Here is a 20,438-nt window from a genome sequence, read left to right on the forward strand (position 1 = left end):
GTGTAGTGTAGTGTTGTATAGTTTTGTATGATGTAGATGTAGTGTAGTGTAGTGTAGTGTTGTATAGTTCTGTATGTTGTAGATGTAGTGTAGTGTAGTGTAGTGTTGTATAGTTTTGTATGATGTAGATGTAGTGTAGTGTAGTGTAGTGTAGTGTAGTGTTGTAGATGTAGTGTAGTGTAGTGTAGTGTTGTATAGTTTTGTATGATGTAGATGTAGTGTAGTGTAGTGTTGTATAGTTTTGTATGATGTAGATGTAGTGTAGTGTAGTGTAGTGTAGTGTTGTATAGTGTTGTAAAGTATACTGCAGTGTTGTATAGTGTTGTGTTGTGTTGTGTTGTTGGAGCGGATGAGAGAGCCGGGGCTGTTATCTTGGTGCATCTGCTGTTTATCCGGCGTTGCTCGGGGCAACCGGTCCACTCCCGCAAACACAAGCCCGCGGAGCCCGGGGGGAGAGACTCCGAAACCGGGCAGCAGCAGCAGCAGGAGGAGCCGCGGAAGGAGAAGGAGGAGGAAGGGTGAGCGCGCTGTTCTGATATAACGCTAACTGTTATATTTTCTACATTACATAACTATGTTTAATAACTATAAAACTAGTGGAACACGTGCACTCCCCCGGAAATAATCCCCCAATACCTCTAAATGAGCTAAAATACAAAATACAGCTAACGTTATTTTAGCCTGTTAGCTTAGCTTAGCTTAGCTATAGCTTAGCTTACTGACCACTGGTAACTTACTGCCGCTGGTGCTGCTGCTAACTCACGCCCTAAAGGAGAAGAGCTAGCCACCACGTTTTAATATATTTTATAAAGATTATAATGGAAATTTGTTGTTTACTGCACTCAGCAGCTAGTTTAGCTAGTTCGCTATATGATTGCAGCTATTAATTAATCCAAAGCTTAAAGAATAATTTATTCTATATTAATTTATCTAGCTATATTAAAGTTAGCTAGCATTAGCTTTACACTTGTTCCAGTCTAGCTTAGCTCACCAGCCAATCAGCAACATGAACAGTGTAGCGTATATTATACAAACACAGAATGATCTATTTTAAGCTTTTATTTCTTTTATTGTTGATGATTATGGCTTACAGTCAATAAAAAAACCCCAAAAACAGTATCTTAGAAAATTAGAATATTATATAAGACCAATTGGTACTTTTTGCAGTGTGGGCAGTTCTGTGCCAAGTCCTGCTGGAAAATGAAATCCGCATTTCCATAAAAGTTAGCAGTCAGCAGAGGGAAGCATGAAGTGCTGTAAGATTTTGTGGGAAAACAAAACTGCACTGACTTTAGACTTAATAATAAAACACAGTGGATCAACACCAGCAGATGACAGACATGACTCTCCAAACCATCACTGATTATCAGTAAATTTTATATTTTATTTGTAAATCAATGTTCTGGAGAGACATCTGCTGGTGTTGGTCCCATCCCATCCCATCCTACAGCAGCATTCTCATTTTATTCTCTCATTTTATTTAGAATGATCTGAATGTGCATCCTGCCTCTTCTACAAGGAGCATCCTGAAAACCAGCTGCTGAAATGGCTAGCATCAATGATAAAGGTTAGTGTATATTTGGTGTTGTATAGCTTTTACAGTATCAGTCACCTCCCAGCCAAGTGTGGCCTTAATGTGCGAACTGTAAATGTAATTATAGACAAGGACAATGAATGGCTCCTTGTCATTTTAGAATTTAAAGTGAAAATTGTGTGTTTAAGAGACACACCTACACTACAGTACTGATCCCTTGAGACAGAGCTGTAAACACACTGGTGTTTCCTGCATCATTACTGTAGTCCCTGTGAAGCTTAGATCATTAGAAAGCTGAGCTGAAGGTGGCAGACGCACCTGACTTTCTTACAGGTGAAGAACTAAATGTCGCTAAAGGTCTCAAACATTTTTTCTTTTATAAATGAATGAATAAATGAATGAATGTATAAAGTTACACTTCTATAGAGCCTTTCTAGAAACCCAAGAACTACAATTTACACAATTTTACACTCATACACACACCGGTGAGAAGTGGCAGCCAATAGCGCACAGCGTACTCTCAACTGGAAACCACTGTCCACCTGGAGGACTGCATCGGGCAGAGTGCCAATTTAGATTATGCAAATTTTCTGGGCAAATTTAGAGCATCCAGTTAACCTGATCTCCATATTTAGATCTACATTGTGTATTTTTAGTTTACCAAAATACAAATGGAACTAATACTCAACAAGCCAATCAATCAAGCAGTTACATTTAATATAAACCATTTAAGGTGAGGCTTCCAGACAGGAAACATCCCTACACTACATATTTTTCTTAGTAGAAGGTCTCCATTTGTGATCATGTTTATTGCAAGAATAGATTTACAGACAGTTTCTCAGACAGGAATTTAGCCTAGGCTTGGACTACAAATCCTTTTGAATCAAGATTTTCCATTAAAAGTAAAATATAGTATATAGTCTACGAATTGGCTTAATCCCTTTCTGGGGAATTGCCTCTATAAATGTTTTTATTATTATTATTGTTTTCCTACATTATAAATGAATACAAAAGTGATCCAGACTATGAAGAAACACATAAGGAATCATGTAGTAACTTAAAAGTGTTAAACAAACCAAAATACTCTGATGAACTTATCCTGTACAACAGAGGATAAGTTATACAACTCTTTCCTGGGACGGTCCTGATGAGTGCCAATTTCTTCATAATGTTATTGATGGTCTTTGTGGTCACTGCACTTGAGGATACTTTCAAAGATCTTGAAATGTATCTTTTTTTTTAGATTGACCTACCTTTTTAAACTTTTTTTTTCTTTATTAAGTTGAGTAGTTCTTGCTTCTCATAATCTGAATTTGAACATTACTCAAATATTCACTGTATACCTGTAACTCTACCTCTTCACTACTTTACTTTAACTGATGCTCTCAAACACTTTATTAAGAGACAAGAAATTCATGTAATTAACTCTTGATGAGATCAGCACAGCTGTTAACTGAAAGCCTGAATTCCAGGTAACTCTACCTCATGAAACAGACTGAGAAAATCCAGCATAGATGTGTAAAGCTGATCAGTTAAGCTGGAGGTGGTACTTTAAGGTGACTTTAGTATTAAGATCACTTGTTCGAATCCCAGTCATGCAGCTTGCCATCAGCTGCCGGAGCCCTGAGAGAGCACAATTAACCTTGCTCTCTCTGGGTGGGTACAGTAGATGGGGGACACTTTTTCCCCTCATCATTCCTAGGGTGATGATGATCAGCACAAGGCTGCGTCTGTGAGCTGATGTATCAAAACTGAGTCGCTGCTCTTTCCTCCGAGCGTTAGCGCTGTGATGCTACTCGGCAATGCTACAGCATCAGCAGCAGTTAAAAAAAAAAAAAAGGAATCCCAATGAGTTGGTTGGGTAATTGGCCTAGTAATTGGGGAGAAAATGGGATACAAATAAAAAAGGAAAAGAAAAGAAATCTACAATGTACTTGTGAGCAGTGTGAAGTTGTAAAGCATTTATCCATAAATTCTTCTGTGGCAGAGGAGGCTCGGGAAGAGCTGGACTCAATAGATGCTGAGTTGGAGCTGCTGGAGCTTCAGATTTCTGAGCTTTTGGAGAAACAGGCTTCTTTAAACTCCAGGAAGAACAAGCTACTGAAAATACTGGATGGGTCTTGTGATGCTTCTCAAGCCTCAGGATCTGGAAAACCCTCCAAACCTGCTTTTAGCAAGAAGGACTTGCAGCACTATGAAGAATCAGGTTAGTAGAAGGAATATATGGGTTAAAATTTGCCTGTATTTGTCTATATGTAGCCGTCTTTTAACAATATTTCTGCTTAATTCACAGATTTCTCATGGTCTAAGGATGTTCAGGAGAAACTGGAGAATATCTTTAAGATTTCTAAATTCCGGCCACTTCAGCGAGCGGCTATTAACCTCAGTATGTCTGGAAGAGACCTTTTCTTGGTTATGCCTACAGGCCGTGGCAAGAGTTTATGCTATCAGCTACCTGCAGTCTGTTCTAAAGGTATGCACAATATAACATACAGATTTACATCTTACATTCATGTGGGCATATAGGCATTTAATTTTTGTTTAAACAATATTAAGGCATGACATTAGGGTAATGTAGATAAACCAATAAAAATAAATAAGTGTGTTATGGAATAACAATGAAATTAAGTTTTAGAAGGCGATTATAAACAGAAGCTCCTCCTCTTTACAATATAACATCCTGTAAATGCCACCGGACTTCTCTTATTTGTCATAAATGATTTATTTAAGTGGCAAATGGAAAAGTGGAAAATGTCTCCATCTGGTGGGAAAAAGAAAATTGTAAATTGGATTTAAGCCTCAACTATAAACATACTTATAATATGTGCAGTAAGACTTTTTAGACTAGACTTTTACACATCTTTTTAAGATATTAAATGGTATGTCATTTTTTAATTTATTATATTTTTAATGTGATAGTCTTTGATCACATTTATAATATAATAACTAAAAATAATATGACCATGTTATTTAATGTTGTCCTGGGAAATGTATTGGATGTCTTGTAAAGAGTGCTTAATCTGAACATTAATTAATGTTATTAATAAGCTATACTTACAGAGGGCTGGGAGTTATTGTAAAAAAAAAAAAAAAAAAATTCTTGATATTCTTCAAATATATATGAACGATTTTCAGTTACATTTTAGATTTTTATTTTTTTATGATTTTTTTGTTTATTTCTTTAAATAAACAGCACAATTTAAAATTATGTGCAAGCTATTCTTTGCTTTACATTTAATTTCAACATTTTTTATTTTTTTTTATTTAACCGATTTATTTTTTTTAACTAATAGTAAGCAGCTCCCTTTAAGCTTACAGCAGCTTTTGTATTGAACACGGTGCCAACATGAAATAACCTCCATGTATTACAATTTTGGAAAAGTGTCGAATATTAAAATCACTGTCACATAAAATAGTTCTTTACAGGTTTTTACTGAGATTCTGCAGCTTCTATATGTACAATCTCCGTTATCCTATTTAAAAAGGTGCATTAAAACAGAAATTACATTAATCAAAATTACTCCTTTAATCTCCCAGTCCTATCTCCACTATGTATAAATATTTGATTTGTGCATATACTGATTTACTAAGAAATACAATTTTTTATTTGTATGTCTGACAGGCTTCACCTTGGTTATCGCTCCACTGGTGTCTCTGATGGAGGATCAGCTGATGTATCTGAAGTCAGTAGGAGTTTCTGCTGTAACTCTGAATGCTTCTAGTTCAAAAGTAAGACCGATACTCTACACCAAGGGGTTTTCAAGTAAAAAAATATTTTAAATATATAAATAGTTCAGTAAATGTAACTTAAGATGTGAGGTAAAATAACCTTTTCAGACCCTGCATCCACTGCAATAGACATGGTGTGTTTTTTTGTTCTGTCTTTTCTGTTACTTCACATATATTGAGACCTATTATTCATCAGAACAAACAGAACAAGCTGATTAGCCAATCAAACAGGAGATTAGCCCCGCCCACTGCAATGGAAAAATAAAAATCTGCTCACTGAAGTAAACCATGGGAGCATCCCAGCTAATGTGGCAGAGTGAACATGTATTCCCATAATGTTATGAGTTTTTTACTGATTAGAAATAAAATATGTATATATTTAAATATATCTTAAAATGTGTGCAGTGTAAAAAAAAAAGAAAAAAAAAAGATAAAAGTTGAGTTATATATATATATATATATATATATATATATATATATATATATATATATATATATATATATATATATATATATATAAAGTAAATATTAAACAAATGACTCCACTGCAGTAGACAGACCAAAAATACAATTATTTGATTTTAAATGTTTTAATTTATTAATTAATGTGTTTTTTTTTTATTTTTTTTTTTTTTTTATTAAATCCTGTTTTTGAGTGCATTACAGGCAGTGGGCTAAGGGGGCAAAAGTTACACTAAAACTTTGTAAAGACTTGTTAAAACATTTTAAAATCTAAATCTGCTGGATGTCAAATTGTAAAATATAAAAAAATATTTTTAATTTTCAGGAGGACTCCAAATTTGTGATGGCAGGCATGACGGATAAAAACAGCCCTTTTAAACTACTGTATGTGACTCCGGAGAAGATCGCCAAGAGCAAACTACTGATGTCTAAACTAGAGAAGGCCTATAATATGGGTCTGCTGGAGCGCATCGCTGTGGATGAAGTGCACTGCTGCAGTCAGTGGGGTCACGACTTCAGACCAGGTTAGACTTTAAAACAAAGGGTTTCAGATTTTACTTGCTGGCCAAAGTTCTGCAAGTGAAGGATCTCCAATCACTGAAGAGTCAGAATCAGTTTACACCATCTAAAACTGAACAAATGTAAAATAATAATACAAAAATAAAGCACAATACTGTTTAAGAGGAAATTATTCACTTATTTCTTTACACTTATTTGGTCAAACAGACAGTTTTTATCCAATATACTGTAATTCTACCTTCATTATTTAAATGCTGCAGCTAGTGTATCCTCTTCTTATATTGTTAAATTTTTATATCCCCACAGAATTCATTTTTTAAAACGTTATTCAGCTCTGTTCAAAAAGGTGTGGTTATTGGTGTGTAAAAGGGCTGGGTTACACCTATTGACAGTATATATTAACTGGACCAAGCCATCCCGCTGATTTCAACGGAGCCAGGTGAGGCCAATCGTGTAACTTCCTGATCGGCTTCTCGTGGGGCGTTAACCGGGAAAGTGAGAGACTGCGCAGGCGCCAGCATGACGCGAATCTTCCGCGTGCCGTGCAAACAACCGTACTGTTTATAGGAGCTGCACAGAACTATTCCCTCCACAGTGAGAAAAGCTCCATTCCGTCCCAGAATGGGACTTTTATTGAATAAACAGCAGATAGAAACTAGAATTACTGATACCCAATATTAGTCCACGGATTTACTGAAGAATATTCATAGTTTCTCTATATAACAAGCATTTAGAAACTAATGTAACTAATATAAATTACAGTTATATCTATACATTATAATTATTATAGTCTATCTTACTTCTATTTACTACTATCTTACTACCTACAATGTGTTATAACTGATAGTAGTAGTATTATATTTGCATAATAAGAGGTTACTTTGACCCTGCTCTAATTCAATCAGCAACTAAAGGAGCAACTTCTCCAAACATTACAGCACGGTGTTTTGGGTCGCTGTCTTTTTACGTCATCGTTAGCATAGTTGTATAAAAATGTTATTTTCTAAAGCTATGAACAGATTATTAATCTTATGGATCAAATTGCAGAAAATCCGTTCTTTGTAAAAAAAGAACATGGGTCGTGTCATAATCGAAAACGGCTTGGAAATACATTTATTATTGGTTCAAAGACACCCCGAAATGAATGGAAGTGAATGGATAGCTTTGCTCAAATGGTCCTCTCATCCCTCAGCAGCACACTTCCGGTGGCACGTTTTGGAAGGGAAAAGCTGGGGGCGTGGTTACACCTATAGCCGGGGTGGGACCAATGACTGTATGGGCGGGACCATAGACTATGTGATCTCTGTGGAGGCAGACCTTTAGGGGCGGGGTTATTTAAATGTCCAAAAATTAAAGCCTTTTTCAAGCTCTTTTCTGACTGATACATATATATTGTAATTTATAAACTTTGATCTGTTACAGACTACAAGCTTCTTGGTATTCTGAAGCGCCAGTTCCCGAAGGTCCCGCTGGTTGGACTGACCGCCACTGCAACCAGCAACATACTGAAGGACTGCCAAAAGATCCTGTGTGTTCCAGATCCAGTTACACTTACCGCACCATTCAACCGACCTAACCTCTACTATGAGGTAAGTGCTCTGAGGGTGTTTTCAAAACACCTCGGTTTGGTTTGTTTTCACACGGGCATAAACCTAAACGCCTGAAAATGCTCCTCAATAAACCACGCAAGCTCTACGTCTCCTCTGATTGGTCTGAGCTGTCTGGTGCAGGAGCAAGAAAGTTATTTTTTTTCTAGACCAGATGCTTCTTTAACACTGAACACCTAAAATTTGCAGCTTTCAAACACAGTGTTTTTTAATGGGATGTCTGGGTACGAGCAGTGAGCGCTGCACATGAGGTGTTCAGTGTGAAAACTGTTTAATGGATGGAGCAGCAGCAGAGAGTTCGAATTGATTATCAAAATAATTGTTAATTACTGCCATAATGTTTAGAATATACCTGCCACTTTAATTATGTATACCATATTTTGTGGTGCACATAATATTCTTTAATTTTCAAAAAACAAAATCGTAAATGCGCCTTATAATCTGGTGCTTCTTATGAATTCTATGTATGAAGCTGAAGTACAGAGTTATAAGAGTGAGTTTTCAGAGTACTTCCTCCAGCAGTAAGGCTGGGTGCAGCAGCAGCAGCATTAGCATTAGCCGCTAACCACAGCTCTAGCTCTTTTGCCGATGAGAGGTGAGTATATCGGGCTGTAGTCTGCGTGTTTGCGGTGTTAAAACAAGCTATGTGGGACGAACCAAGAAAGCAGACACAGTGTTTAGTAATAGCTTTAGTAATTATGTGTGTAATAAATCAGGTTAAACTGCACCTGAACAGCCGTTAAGCTCAAATAAAGGTAGTATTTTTCATGGTTAGATTGAGGCCACATCACATTTACATCCCTGGACCAGTCACATAGGGATTAAATGAAATTTTATTGTCATTTTACATGTGGTACATGAGGTGGAAAGAAAAATAGTATTTCCACGGTCTAGTTTACACCTAAAAAGCAGTGGTTAAAATAGATAAATATGAAGACAAAGTAAAATAAAATAAAAAGGAATTAATAATAAAATAGATAAGATAAATACGCAAAATATATAAAGGAGTAGGGAAGTAGCAGCAACATGAACTCAAAAGTGGATTCCAGCATGGATGATTATGAATGAATATTAGTAACATAAAAAAATCAGTAATATGAAAACATAAAAAATTAAATTGTACATTTTTGCTCCTTCTTTTGCAGGTTCGCGTTAAAAGTAGTGAAGATTCAAACGGAGAAATTGCAGCACTGATAAAAGGAAGATACAAGGACCAGTCAGGTGCGTGCTGACGGACGTTAGTTAAAACTGACATGGAATTTGTTTCTATTTGAGAAAGACTGAAAAACTAGTAGTTTTTATTTATTTCCACTCTTTCTGTGTAGGAATTGTTTACGTGTTCTCTCAGAAAGATGCAGAGTTGGTAGCTATAGACCTGCAGCAGAGAGGCATCCTGGCACAACCGTACCATGCAAACATGGAGCCTTCAGACAAGAGTAGGGTTCATCGTCACTGGTCTACCAAAAAGATCCAGGTACGATCTTTTATTCCATAATAACTGATGTTGAGATGCTGCTGTCACTGCCCAGATGCAAGTGAAGAAGTGCATATACTGTATATTGTTTGCTTATTTTACTACAAATTTTGGTTATCTATACTTTACTGACATAATTCTGTTTCAGGGTTCATACTATGGGTGGGCGATATGGCTCTAAAATAATATCACGATATTTCAGGGTATTTTTGCGATAACGTTATACTTAGCGATATAGGAAAACTAAAATAATTAGTTCATTTCAGGAATATAGTATAATAGTATAACACAATAATAAATAAAAAATAAATAAATAAATAAAAAATAATATAGCATAAAATAATATAATGCAGCAAAAAATATTGCAGAATATTTAGTGCATGCATATAAACTACAAACTAAAACAATTATACAATAAATACACCTAAAGCTTCACAGTAAATAATAGACTACTTTTAAGACACAAAAGCCCTATTATCACAATATGGATTTTCAATATCATGATATTTTTACAGATATATTTCTGTGTCACTAAATATATTGTATACGATATAATAGTTCATACTGTCATGAAAAACCTGGAAAAATCTTGGAATATTTGAAAATAGTAATTTCCAGGTCTGGATTAGTTTTGAAAAAATAAAAATACCCAGAAAGTTTTGAAAAGTCATGGAAATTTGCTCTACAAATCTATTTTAAGCTAACAAATAAATCAGCTCAGAGTTAATTCAGTAATTTAACCCTACACACATTGGAGCTCTCAGGATCTGAAACACATTTTATTAATAAAGATTGTGCCAGCATTAGCTGATTTTTGGCCTGGAAAAGTCATGAAAAATCATGGAAATCGATTGGTTTAAAAGTGTATGAACCCTGTGTTTACATTTTCACAATGATTTATATGAAAGGAATCTGACTGTAGATCAGCTTAATATAATATATAGCTCTGGAAAAATCTGATTTTGCTATTTATAAGTATATCTTTGAGTAAAATGAACATTGTTGTTTTATTCTATAAACTACAGACAACATTTCTCCTAAATTCCAAATAAAAATATTCTCATTTAGATCATTTATTTATAGAAAATGAGAAATAAATACAAAAACAAAAAAGATTCAGAGCTCAAATAATGCAAATAAAACAAGTTCATATTCATAAAGTTTTAAGAGTTCAGAAATCAATATTTGGTGGAATAACCCTGATACTTTTTAATCACAGTTTTTTTTTTACGCATCTTGGCATCATGTTCTCCTCCACCAGTCTTACACACTGCTTTTGGATAACTTTATGCTGCTTTACTCCTGGTGCAAAAATTCAAGCAGTTCATCTTCCTCTTGATTATATTCCAGAGGTTTTTAATTTTCTAAAATCAAAGAAACTCATCATTTTTTCCAGAGCTGTACACTAGGTTTTGTTAAAGATAAAAAACAAACATAATTCCCTAAAAAACAGAACAGCCCCTAAAAAGTATACAATAAAATCCCATGGAACTTCAAAAGAAGTGTGAAATGTCACAATGTGCTGAGAAGCGAAGGCTGACAGCAATTCATGAATTATAAGAAAATTCTTGTCATATTTTACCTGAACTATTTCACAATTTCTAGTGTAAGATTTTAGAGGACTTGCAGAGAAGGAGGAAATATCCACATCTGTATCCATATTTAACTTGAAGTGTAATTCAGGCTTTATACAGTGTCTAGTTCGTAAAGATTCAATGATGTAAAATATTGTTTAAATACAAGAAATGAGAAGCAGCATATTTATTTAAAAAAAGTATTTTTTGTAGGTGGTTGTTGCTACTGTGGCGTTTGGAATGGGCATTGACAAAGCAGATGTGCGGTTTGTAATCCACCACACCATCAGCAAGTCCATAGAGAACTATTATCAAGAGAGTGGACGTGCAGGTAAGCTAATATTAGACTGTTTTAAGCTCACAAATCACAGAAATTTCAGCAAGTAAGTGAAATAACTCTGATTTGTTGTTGATTTTTTTTTAAGGGAGAGACGACCATCCGGCAGACTGCATTGTGTTCTATGGTTTTTCTGATATCTTTAGGATCAGCACTATGGTTGTGATGGAGAACACTGGTCAGCAGAAGCTTCAGAATATGGTGGCGTACTGTCAGAATGTGGACAGGTATTTATTAAATAAAGGTATAACTCTAATTTGTAGAAATTTACAAGAGGACGGGGTGAAATCCTCCTAAGAATTGCTGGACTTTAGTTCATTTCTGGAAATATTATGTCTTAAGGGGGCAGGTGGTGCAGCAGTTAATTATTATTGTCCTTTAAATAATTCCTCTGTGATGGGAAGCTGAAATTAGCTTATAATAACTTTTATTTAATTTTATATTTTCATTCCACCTTAAATAATGCATCCTCTGCCTGTCTTGCACAAGTTGAGGTGACTAGCTAGCTTGCTAAATTTCCTGTTCCACCTTAAATGGTGCAACAGACAGCAGAGGCTTTATCAATTGTCTGTTCCACCTTAAATGAAGCAGCCTCTGCTGTCTGTTGCACAAGTTAAGGTGAGTAGTTTGCTAGCAGAATTTTCTGTCCCACCTTAAACGATGCATTCTCTACTCTGTGTTGCATCATTTAGGGTGGCTGGCTAGCTAAATTTCCCATTCCACCTTAAACGGTGCAGCCTCTGCTGTCTGTTGCACCAACTAAGGTGGCTAGTTTGCTAGCTAAATTTCCTGTTCCACCTTAAATGATGCAGCCTCTGCTATTTAGCTGGCTAAGTTACCCGTTCCACCTTAAATGGTGCAACAGACAGCAGAGGCTTTATCAATTGTCTGTTCCACCTTAAATGATGTTGTCTGTTTTACCATTTAAGGTGGCTAACAAGCTAGCTAAATTTCCCGTTCCACCTTAAATGACCCAGCTTTTTCTGTCTGGTGTACCATTTAAGGTGGCTAGCTAGCTAGCTAAATGTCCTGTTCCATCTTAAATTATGCAGCCTTTGCTATCTGTTGAACTATTTAAGGTGGCTAGCAAGTTAGCTAAATTTTCTGTTCCACCTTAAATGGTGCAACAGAGCAGGGGCTGCATCAGTTTTCTGCCCCACCTTAAATGATGCAGCCTCTGCTGCCTGTTGCACCATTTAAGATGGCTAATAAGCTAGCTAAGTTTCCCGTTCCACCTTAAATGATGCAGCTTTGCTGTCTGGTGCACCATTTAAGGTGACTTGCTAGTAAGCTAAATTTCCAGTTCCACCTTAAATTATGCAGCCTTTGCTGTCTGTTGCACTAATTAAGGTGAATTAAGGTGGATAACTAGCTTGCTAAATTTCCTGTCCCACCTTAAATGATGCAGCCTTTGCTGTGTGTTGCACCATTTAAGGTGGCTTGCTAGTTAGCTAAATTTTCTTTTCCACGTTAAAGAATGCAGCCTATGCTGTCTGTTGAACCATTTAAAGTGACTAGCTAGTAGCTTAATTTCCCATTCCACCTTAAATGATGCTACCTCTACTTTTTGTTGCACTAATTAAGGTGGCTAGCTAGCCAACTAACTACATTTTGTGTTCCAACTTAAATGATGCAGTCTCTGCTGTTTGTTGCACCATTTAAGCTGACTAGTTAGCTAGCTAAATTTTCTGTTCCACCTTAAAAAGAATGCAAGAGTAATTAACACTTATCCTTTTGTAATAATTATGTGCATTTGTTATATTGCAGATGTCGCCGTGCCATGATGGCTGTTCACTTTGATGAAGTTTGGGATGATGAAGAGTGCCACCAGATGTGTGATGTTTGTCGTCATGGCAATGGTGAGGAGCTTTTTTTTTTTTTTTCTCAGAAAAATATAATTTTGTATATATTTACTGCCCACATTTTTTTAAGTCACTTTTAAAATTCTTACTTCCAGCTTTTTCTTCACAGTCCTATAACTAGTCTATTTCCTATTCTAGACTATGTCACCATGGACATCACTAAGCATGCCCGTGACGTGGTGAAGCTTGTGGAGTTGGCGAGCTCTGTAGATGAGAAGATGACTCCTCTTAAGGTGTGCGACACCTGGATGGGGAAAGGGAATGCTAAGCTTCGCAAAATGATCCAGACCACAATCCTATCACGCCAGGAGGTGGAGTCCATCATCGTCCACCTGCTGCTGAATGGCTATTTCAGGTAATTTTAACAACCTTGAGGTAATATGTCAATTACAGTGCCGTGAGAAGGTATTTGACCCCTACAGATTTATTTTGTTTTTGCTTTTTTTTTTACTTATAAACACATTAACAAACACATTTTATTAGTAAAAAGTAGCTTTTGGGACCTCCTGGATGAGTTGTCCATGCTCTTTTGCAGTAATATCTGTAGACTGGCCACTCCTAGGAGGGTGGCAGTTTCCTTTTTACATATGGCCAGATTAGTTTGGATTGCTTCTGTTTTTAAAGTTTGTATTTGAGCTTTCGTTAAATATACGTATGTATATTTAAAGCAAATAAAGCAAATAAAGCAAAAACAAATAAATCAAATAAAAAGGGGAAAGACTTTTTTACAGCACTGTGTGGTCAGTTTAGCTTTTAGCAGTTTAATTTTCTGACCGTATCAAGCTAAATTAAAAAATAGAAAATTGGTCATAAAACAAAAAAAGTTTTTTTTTTTTTTTCCATCCAGTTTAGTAAGGAAGAAATGTGTTTTTATGCATTTTTTAAATGCATAAATGCATAAATGCATGCCCTTCACAAACAGAATTTTTAGAAATAATACAAAAAAAAGTTGAATCCTCTTTCAATCTTCAGATTTATCTCTTAACACAAATCTGATGCTATAATCCAACTTGCAAAATGCAAAAAATGAAAAATCAGTGAATAAAGAAAAGATTTTTCCTGAAATTCCAATTGTGAGGGGCAGAGATGAAAAAAATAAAATAAAAATGGATGAAAACGTATTTCTTATTCACTGCACTACATTAAAAAAAATGAAATGATCAGTTTTTACATCCAGTTTTCTATTTTTGCATTTGGCCTAAACCGGTCAGAAAATGTAATAATGTTAATAATCGTTACACTGATTTTCTAGAGAATGCATTTTTACTGCCCTACATCTCCACGCTAGAACTTTATACTCCTATAATCAACTCTTATCTGTGCCATTAATGCACACATATGTGAACCATAGAGGCAACTAGCAATAGAAAAGGGATCTGAATACCTTTTGTACAAGTGGTTTATCATACTGGGTTTGTACGGTCATGAAAACCCTGGAAAAGTCATGAAAGAGTTAATTCAGTAATTTATCCCAAAAGAATGAAGCTCTCAGGATCTGACGCACATTTTATTATTAAATATCTGGTTCATTTTAGACCTATTATAATCAATTTATTTTATAGTTTTAGTTGATTTATGGTTTTATTGTACATGTCTGCACTGATGTTAAAAAAAAAGTGTATGATACAGTGTGAGAGAAATATTTATTTTAGTTAAATATGTTTTTATTTACCTTCACATTTCCTTCCAAAGTGAAGACTTCAGCTTCACCCCGTACACCACCTACTTCTACCTGAAGGCTGGACGCAAGGCTGCTCTGCTTAAGAGTGAAAACCACTCCATCACCATGAAGATGAAGAGAAAAGTGCCCACACCCAGTCCAGGCAGACTGTCCGTAGCTGTTTCAAGTGTAAATATAATTGTTCTTCCATTGTTCTTCTTTTTTGGGGGATTCGGACATTGTGACATTAATAGGGCTTTTGAAATCCTCAATGGAAGAATGGAGGACACTTTTTATTAGTTTAAGTTAATACTGTTTTGTTGTTTTCCTCATTTATACATTTCTATCCCTTCAATATTTTAAGAGAAACAGGAAATTACTGTATTTTTCGCACTATAAGGCGCACTTAAAATCCTTCGTTTATTTTTTTTTTATTAGTCAACAGTGCACCTTATACTGAATTCTACCAGTCAGGTATTAAGGAGCAGTAAAGCCACTCGCTGAAGTACAGAGTTATACAGGAGTTTCATTAAAGTTTCTCCAGCACCAAAGCTGAAGCAGTTTTAGCATTAGCCGCTAACCGCAGCTCTAGATTTTTTATCATTCAGAGATGAGTATATCGGACTGTACCTGTGAGGTGATAGCACCCTAGGTTACCAGAACACTCAGGGGTCCTCAGTGTAAAGCTGTCGCGTGGCATTTACTAGTGCTAAGCACTGCTATCCGCAGCTAGCGCTGCTGAATTAGAAGAAAAACATGGCGACACCCTTGTTTCTTACTATTGTTGCTTAAAATGTGCCTCATATTCTGGTGCGCCTTATAGTGCGTGAAATACGGTAATTGAATCAATCTTTCTAAATGAAGGAATATTTTAAAAATAAAATAATATAAGATCTTTTAAGATGGTACTTTCGACTAATTTATCTAATATTCTCCCACCATTTCTACATAGGTTCTGTATGATCACCTAGTCACCCTTCTATATACTAACAATAGCTTACTCAGACTCGATTCATTCATCAGCATCTTGTATTAAAAGGGGTTTTTATTATAAAAGCTGAAATGTTTGCAGTGTTATCTGATTGTCTCTAAATGTGGGCAAATGTCCCACATTTTCTATATTTAGTTGTTCAAGGTTAAAAATCTTTTAATATTATTTTTTTGTAAATGAGATGTGCCAGTGTAGAGTACTTTTAAAACAACATGACAAAGAGTTCAGCTCTCCTGTTTAAAATAGTGCAGCCATGTCAGTGTTTGTGGTTATAACAGGTTTTTGTTTTATCTAGTTTCTATCTAAATTAGATCTAATATGTAATTTTCATAGAGGGTTTTAAAGAGTTATGTTTCCAGATAAATTGCAGTATATTAATATTATATTAACATTATAGTATATTCAGTATTATTATAGAGATCTGGATTCTTTTTAACACTTCTGAGCAATTAGGCATTAAAACTAATTTTACATAATTGCATAGACTCTCTAGATCTATTTCTAAACACATATTATGTCTAATTATGTACTGCAATTCGGCTAAGTCTTTTTTGTCCAAGCTTGGGTTTTTAGTCTGTGTTTGGAAATCCAAAGTGTTATCACACCTGTTTGATGTAGATCACATACTCTTAAGCCCATTTCCTTTTCTCTTTTGTACCCTTAACCCTTGTTTTTGAGTGAAATCCTCCTACTAAGAATTGGGATGACCCGTCAATCACCTGATACAGATGTTGCTTCATAGCAGTGGAGCACTAAAGTTCAGCAACCTAACTGCTGCTGCTGCTGCTGATGATGATGATGATTAACTAATTCATTTTAGGGTGTATTTTATTGTATGTCTTTAGAAAGGAGGCAGGTGGTGCATCAGTTAATTATCATTGTCCGTTCCTTAATTCCTCCCTCTGTGATGAGGAGCTAAAATTAGCTTTTATTAGCTTTTATTTATTTTTTATTTTTCATTACACCTTAAATTCTGCAGGCTCTGCCATCTGTTGCACTATTTAAGGTGGAACTGGACAAATGGATAGCCAAGTAGCTACTGTTGAACTACTAGCGATTATAATTTTTATTTTAATGCTTGTTATGAAGAAAATTGCCATAAAATATTAAGACTGCACCTTAATCTTTGGTTAAATTGTGATTATCATACTTTTTAACGAGGATAATACTTACATTTGTGGGTTTCTTTGGTTACTTGTGCTGCAGTATCTTGTCAGTGATTCAATATCCCTCTGTTTTGAGTGTTCCTCTGAAAAATCTCCATTTAAGGAGTCATGTAGGCCCAAATCTAACCTTAATCTACCCCTCCAGCCCCGTTCTGTATCATGTGAAGTAACTGCTTTCATATCCATTATATCCATAATGCCCTCCTTCATATTTCTGGCCTGAATCATTCGATTACAAAAAAACTCTTGTGCTGCCCACAGGTGAAAGATTCAGAAGGCAGTGGAGCTAAGAGTAGTGCCAAGGTAAAACCAAAAGAAGGGAAAAGACCTGCTGAGAATTCTGGGAAAAGCCCTGTGACCAAGAAAGTCAAGAAAGACACTGTTCTCTAGCCCACGAAGAACAGAGAGCAAAAGTACAGTTCCCTTACTATATGCATTTTCAAATTAGCATGTAGCCATTGTTGTATGAATGCTTGGTCAATAGCTTTTGCCCAACCCCCCCTTTTTTGTCCTGCTTGTCCTATATATGTGTGTATATACAGGTGCATCTAAAAAATGTGAATATCATTGAAAAGTTACTTTATACTATATTTCAGTAATTCAGTTGAAAATGTGAAACTCATATATTTCATATAGATGTATTTAAAATCCAAAAATCAGTGTCTCAGAAAATTATATGAGAATATTATATAAGACCAATTGGTACTTTTGGCAGTGTGGGCAGTGTGCCAAATCCTGCTGGAAAATGAAATCCACATCTTCATAAAAGTTGTCAGCAGCGGGAAGCATTGATTAAACCACTGATCATCAGTAATTTTACATTTCATTTAAAGGAAATCAAATCAAGGGATCAGAGTCTGGAAAAAGAGTGGAGAGACCCACAGTCCAAACTGCTCGAGGTCTAGTGTGAAGTTTCCACCAATCAGTGATGGTTTAGAGAGTCATGTCTGTCATCTGCTGGTGTTGATCCACTGCAAAATCTTACAGCACTTCATGCTTTCCTCTGCTAAAATGAACTTTTATGGAGATGCAGATTTCATTTTCCAGCAGGATTTGACACAATCCCACACTGCCAAAAGTACCAATTGGTCTTCTAATTTTCTGAGTCACTGATTTTTGGGTTTTCATTGGCTGTAAGCTTCATAATCATCAACAATAAATGACGAGTTTCACATTTTGAACTGAAATACTAAAATAAAGTAACTTTTCGGTGATATTCTATTTTTTTGAGATGCACAAGTGTATATATGGCTTATCTTCATAGCACATTATTGGCTTGCGCTGTATCCTGGCTATAAGCACGTCCATTACATCCATTATTTATGCTTTGGCATTGTTTGGTTGGTGTTTAGAGGGGTTAACATGGGATATAAATTCACTCACACTGGGGCTTTGGTCACTCTGCAGTCTAACATTAATATTACACATCTAACATTAAATAACCCAATGCATGGTCCACTAACCCTGTTATCTTTCTACTATTTACGCCATTATTAGATATTATATCTCCATGTTTGTTTTTTCCTCAGGATGACCAATCAGCAGCTGAGCTGCAGGAAGGAGAAATCACTGACTTGAATGACCCACACAAAAATATCAAACTGATCAAGATGAACAAGGACCAACAAAACATGGAAAAAAGACTTTCTCAGAATCAAGTGGAGAGTATTACAGTACAAACGCCTGAGAATATTCAGCCCCTAGTAATTGATGTAGTAGTGGAAGTAGAGGTCAGTAATCAGAAGCAGAACTGCGCTGTTGAAACGGAAGAAAAATCTCTTAAAAACGAAGATCAGAAAATAAACCTCAAGCGTAAATCAAAACCAAAATCAGAGAAACATCCAAAATCAGCTCTCTCTAACTCTCCCTCCGAGGCTTCGATTATTTCAGCCACGGCCATCGAAGAGCTGTGTGACCTCCGCCTTTACTACAACAACCAGCTACGACAAATCAACTACATTTCCCATGAACACTTGCAGGACTCGGGTTCGAGCATGTTGACCTGTATAATAGAGCCGCTGAGAAGTCTACGGCTTTCATCAGGCACAACAATCGCCAGAAGTGCCAGGAATCTATGGACACGTGTCAGTATGAGGAGAAAGCTCATTCAGAGATGACCATGTGCTATTTTTGATATATTGATTTTTTGTATAAAAGTTAACAATACATGTTAGTTATATTTTTGAAAATTCAATGCACTGTTTGCATGTTGGGAAAAAAAAGCTGTCATATGTTTTTTTTTTTTTTTTATATATATATATATATAACGGTTTCATATCTGATTAGTTAAAAATTGTGTTGCTGATACTCGATACACATCAATATTAAAAGGCTGGTGACATCATGTTAATTTTACAAAAGATGATACATCAAGTGATTTGTTTTTTTTTTTCAACAGCAATAAACGGATGCCACTGATTGGACCTTTAAAAGAGGCGAGTTTGTTGAGTCAAGAGTTTCTGGAATATGATTTTCTCTACAGCATATCAATAACAGCTCCTTAATGCCTGCAAGTCAGATAAAATCTCCCAGAATCTGGAAAAAGTGACCCAAGATTGAACGTAAACCTTTCCCTCCTGGATAGAATGTGTTCAGTGAGTAAGAGAAGAAGCATCACGGATCCTATCAAAAGTCATTTCACCTCTAGCTACTCTTAAAGTCTGCTAAAAGTAAAAAAAAAACTATGAAAGTCTTGCTCAATCTACAGTTTGTAATAGTGATTTTACAAAAAAAACAAGAGACCCCTTAAAAACCTCTGGAATATAATCAAGAGGAAGATGGATGATCACAAACCATCAAACCACCAAACTGAACTGCTTGATTTTTTACACCAGGAGTAAAGCAGCATAAAGTTATCCAAAAGCAGTGTGTAAGACTGGTGGAGGAGAACATGATGCCAAGATGCATGAACAAAAAAAATGTGATTTTAAAACCAACTCCAAAACCAATTCCACTGATTTCTGAACTCTTAAAACTTTATAATTATGAACTTGTTTTCTTTGCATTATTTGAGGTCTAAAAAGCTCTGCATCGTTTTTATTTTGTATTTGTATTTCAGCCATTTCTCATTTTCTTCAAATAAATGCTCTTAATGACGATATTTATATTTGGAATTTGGGAGAAATGTTGTCTGTAGTTTATAGAATAAAACAACAATGTTCGTTTTACTCAAACAAAAACCTATAAAAAAATCAGAGAAACTGATTTAGAAAGTGAAGTGTTATATATAATATCAAAAATCACCCCCTTTTGTTTTTTAAAGCTGAGTAGAATAAAACCATGTACCAGTTATCTGGGCCTTGATCTATCCATCACCAGTTTATCAGGCAGGCATCTGTCAGTGCTGTTCTAGGGTTACACAGAGTTTGGGATGTGTTGTTGTTCTGTGACACTTCGGCTCAGGGATCTGAGAGCTTGCTTTGAGAGGGATCAGTGTCTTACATTAAGGTCAGAGGTCACGTCAGGATTGTAATGGGAAGAAGGTACATTCAGAAACCACTTTCCACCCTGGTGCCAGGAGGTA

The 20,438-nt window shown here is 35.6% G+C and overlaps 1 protein-coding gene across 2 annotated transcripts; it reads left to right on the forward strand.

Annotated features, from left to right (window-relative positions):
- Positions 1-268: 268 nt before the first annotated feature.
- On the forward strand, positions 269-19,350 carry recql (RecQ helicase-like). 2 transcript variants are annotated; one of them, XM_022671775.2, is made up of 16 exons: positions 276-518; positions 1,485-1,567; positions 3,522-3,740; positions 3,828-4,007; positions 5,157-5,263; positions 6,051-6,249; positions 7,667-7,833; positions 8,997-9,072; positions 9,177-9,325; positions 11,113-11,230; positions 11,325-11,463; positions 13,004-13,095; positions 13,237-13,453; positions 14,791-14,947; positions 17,177-17,328; positions 18,445-18,584. In XM_022671775.2, the coding sequence occupies exons 2-15, from the start codon at positions 1,546-1,548 to the stop codon at positions 17,303-17,305; spliced, it is 1,971 nt and encodes a 656-aa protein (XP_022527496.1). In that variant the 5' UTR covers positions 276-518; positions 1,485-1,545; the 3' UTR covers positions 17,306-17,328; positions 18,445-18,584. The 2 variants fall into 2 exon arrangements, with proteins under 2 accessions (XP_022527495.2, XP_022527496.1); XM_022671774.2 differs by lacking the exon at positions 17,177-17,328 and having other exon boundaries at positions 269-518; positions 18,445-19,350.
- Positions 19,351-20,438: the final 1,088 nt, after the last annotated feature.

The sequence above is a fragment of the Astyanax mexicanus genome, chromosome 2, assembly GCF_023375975.1.
Source record: "Astyanax mexicanus isolate ESR-SI-001 chromosome 2, AstMex3_surface, whole genome shotgun sequence".
NCBI lineage: Eukaryota > Metazoa > Chordata > Actinopteri > Characiformes > Acestrorhamphidae > Astyanax > Astyanax mexicanus.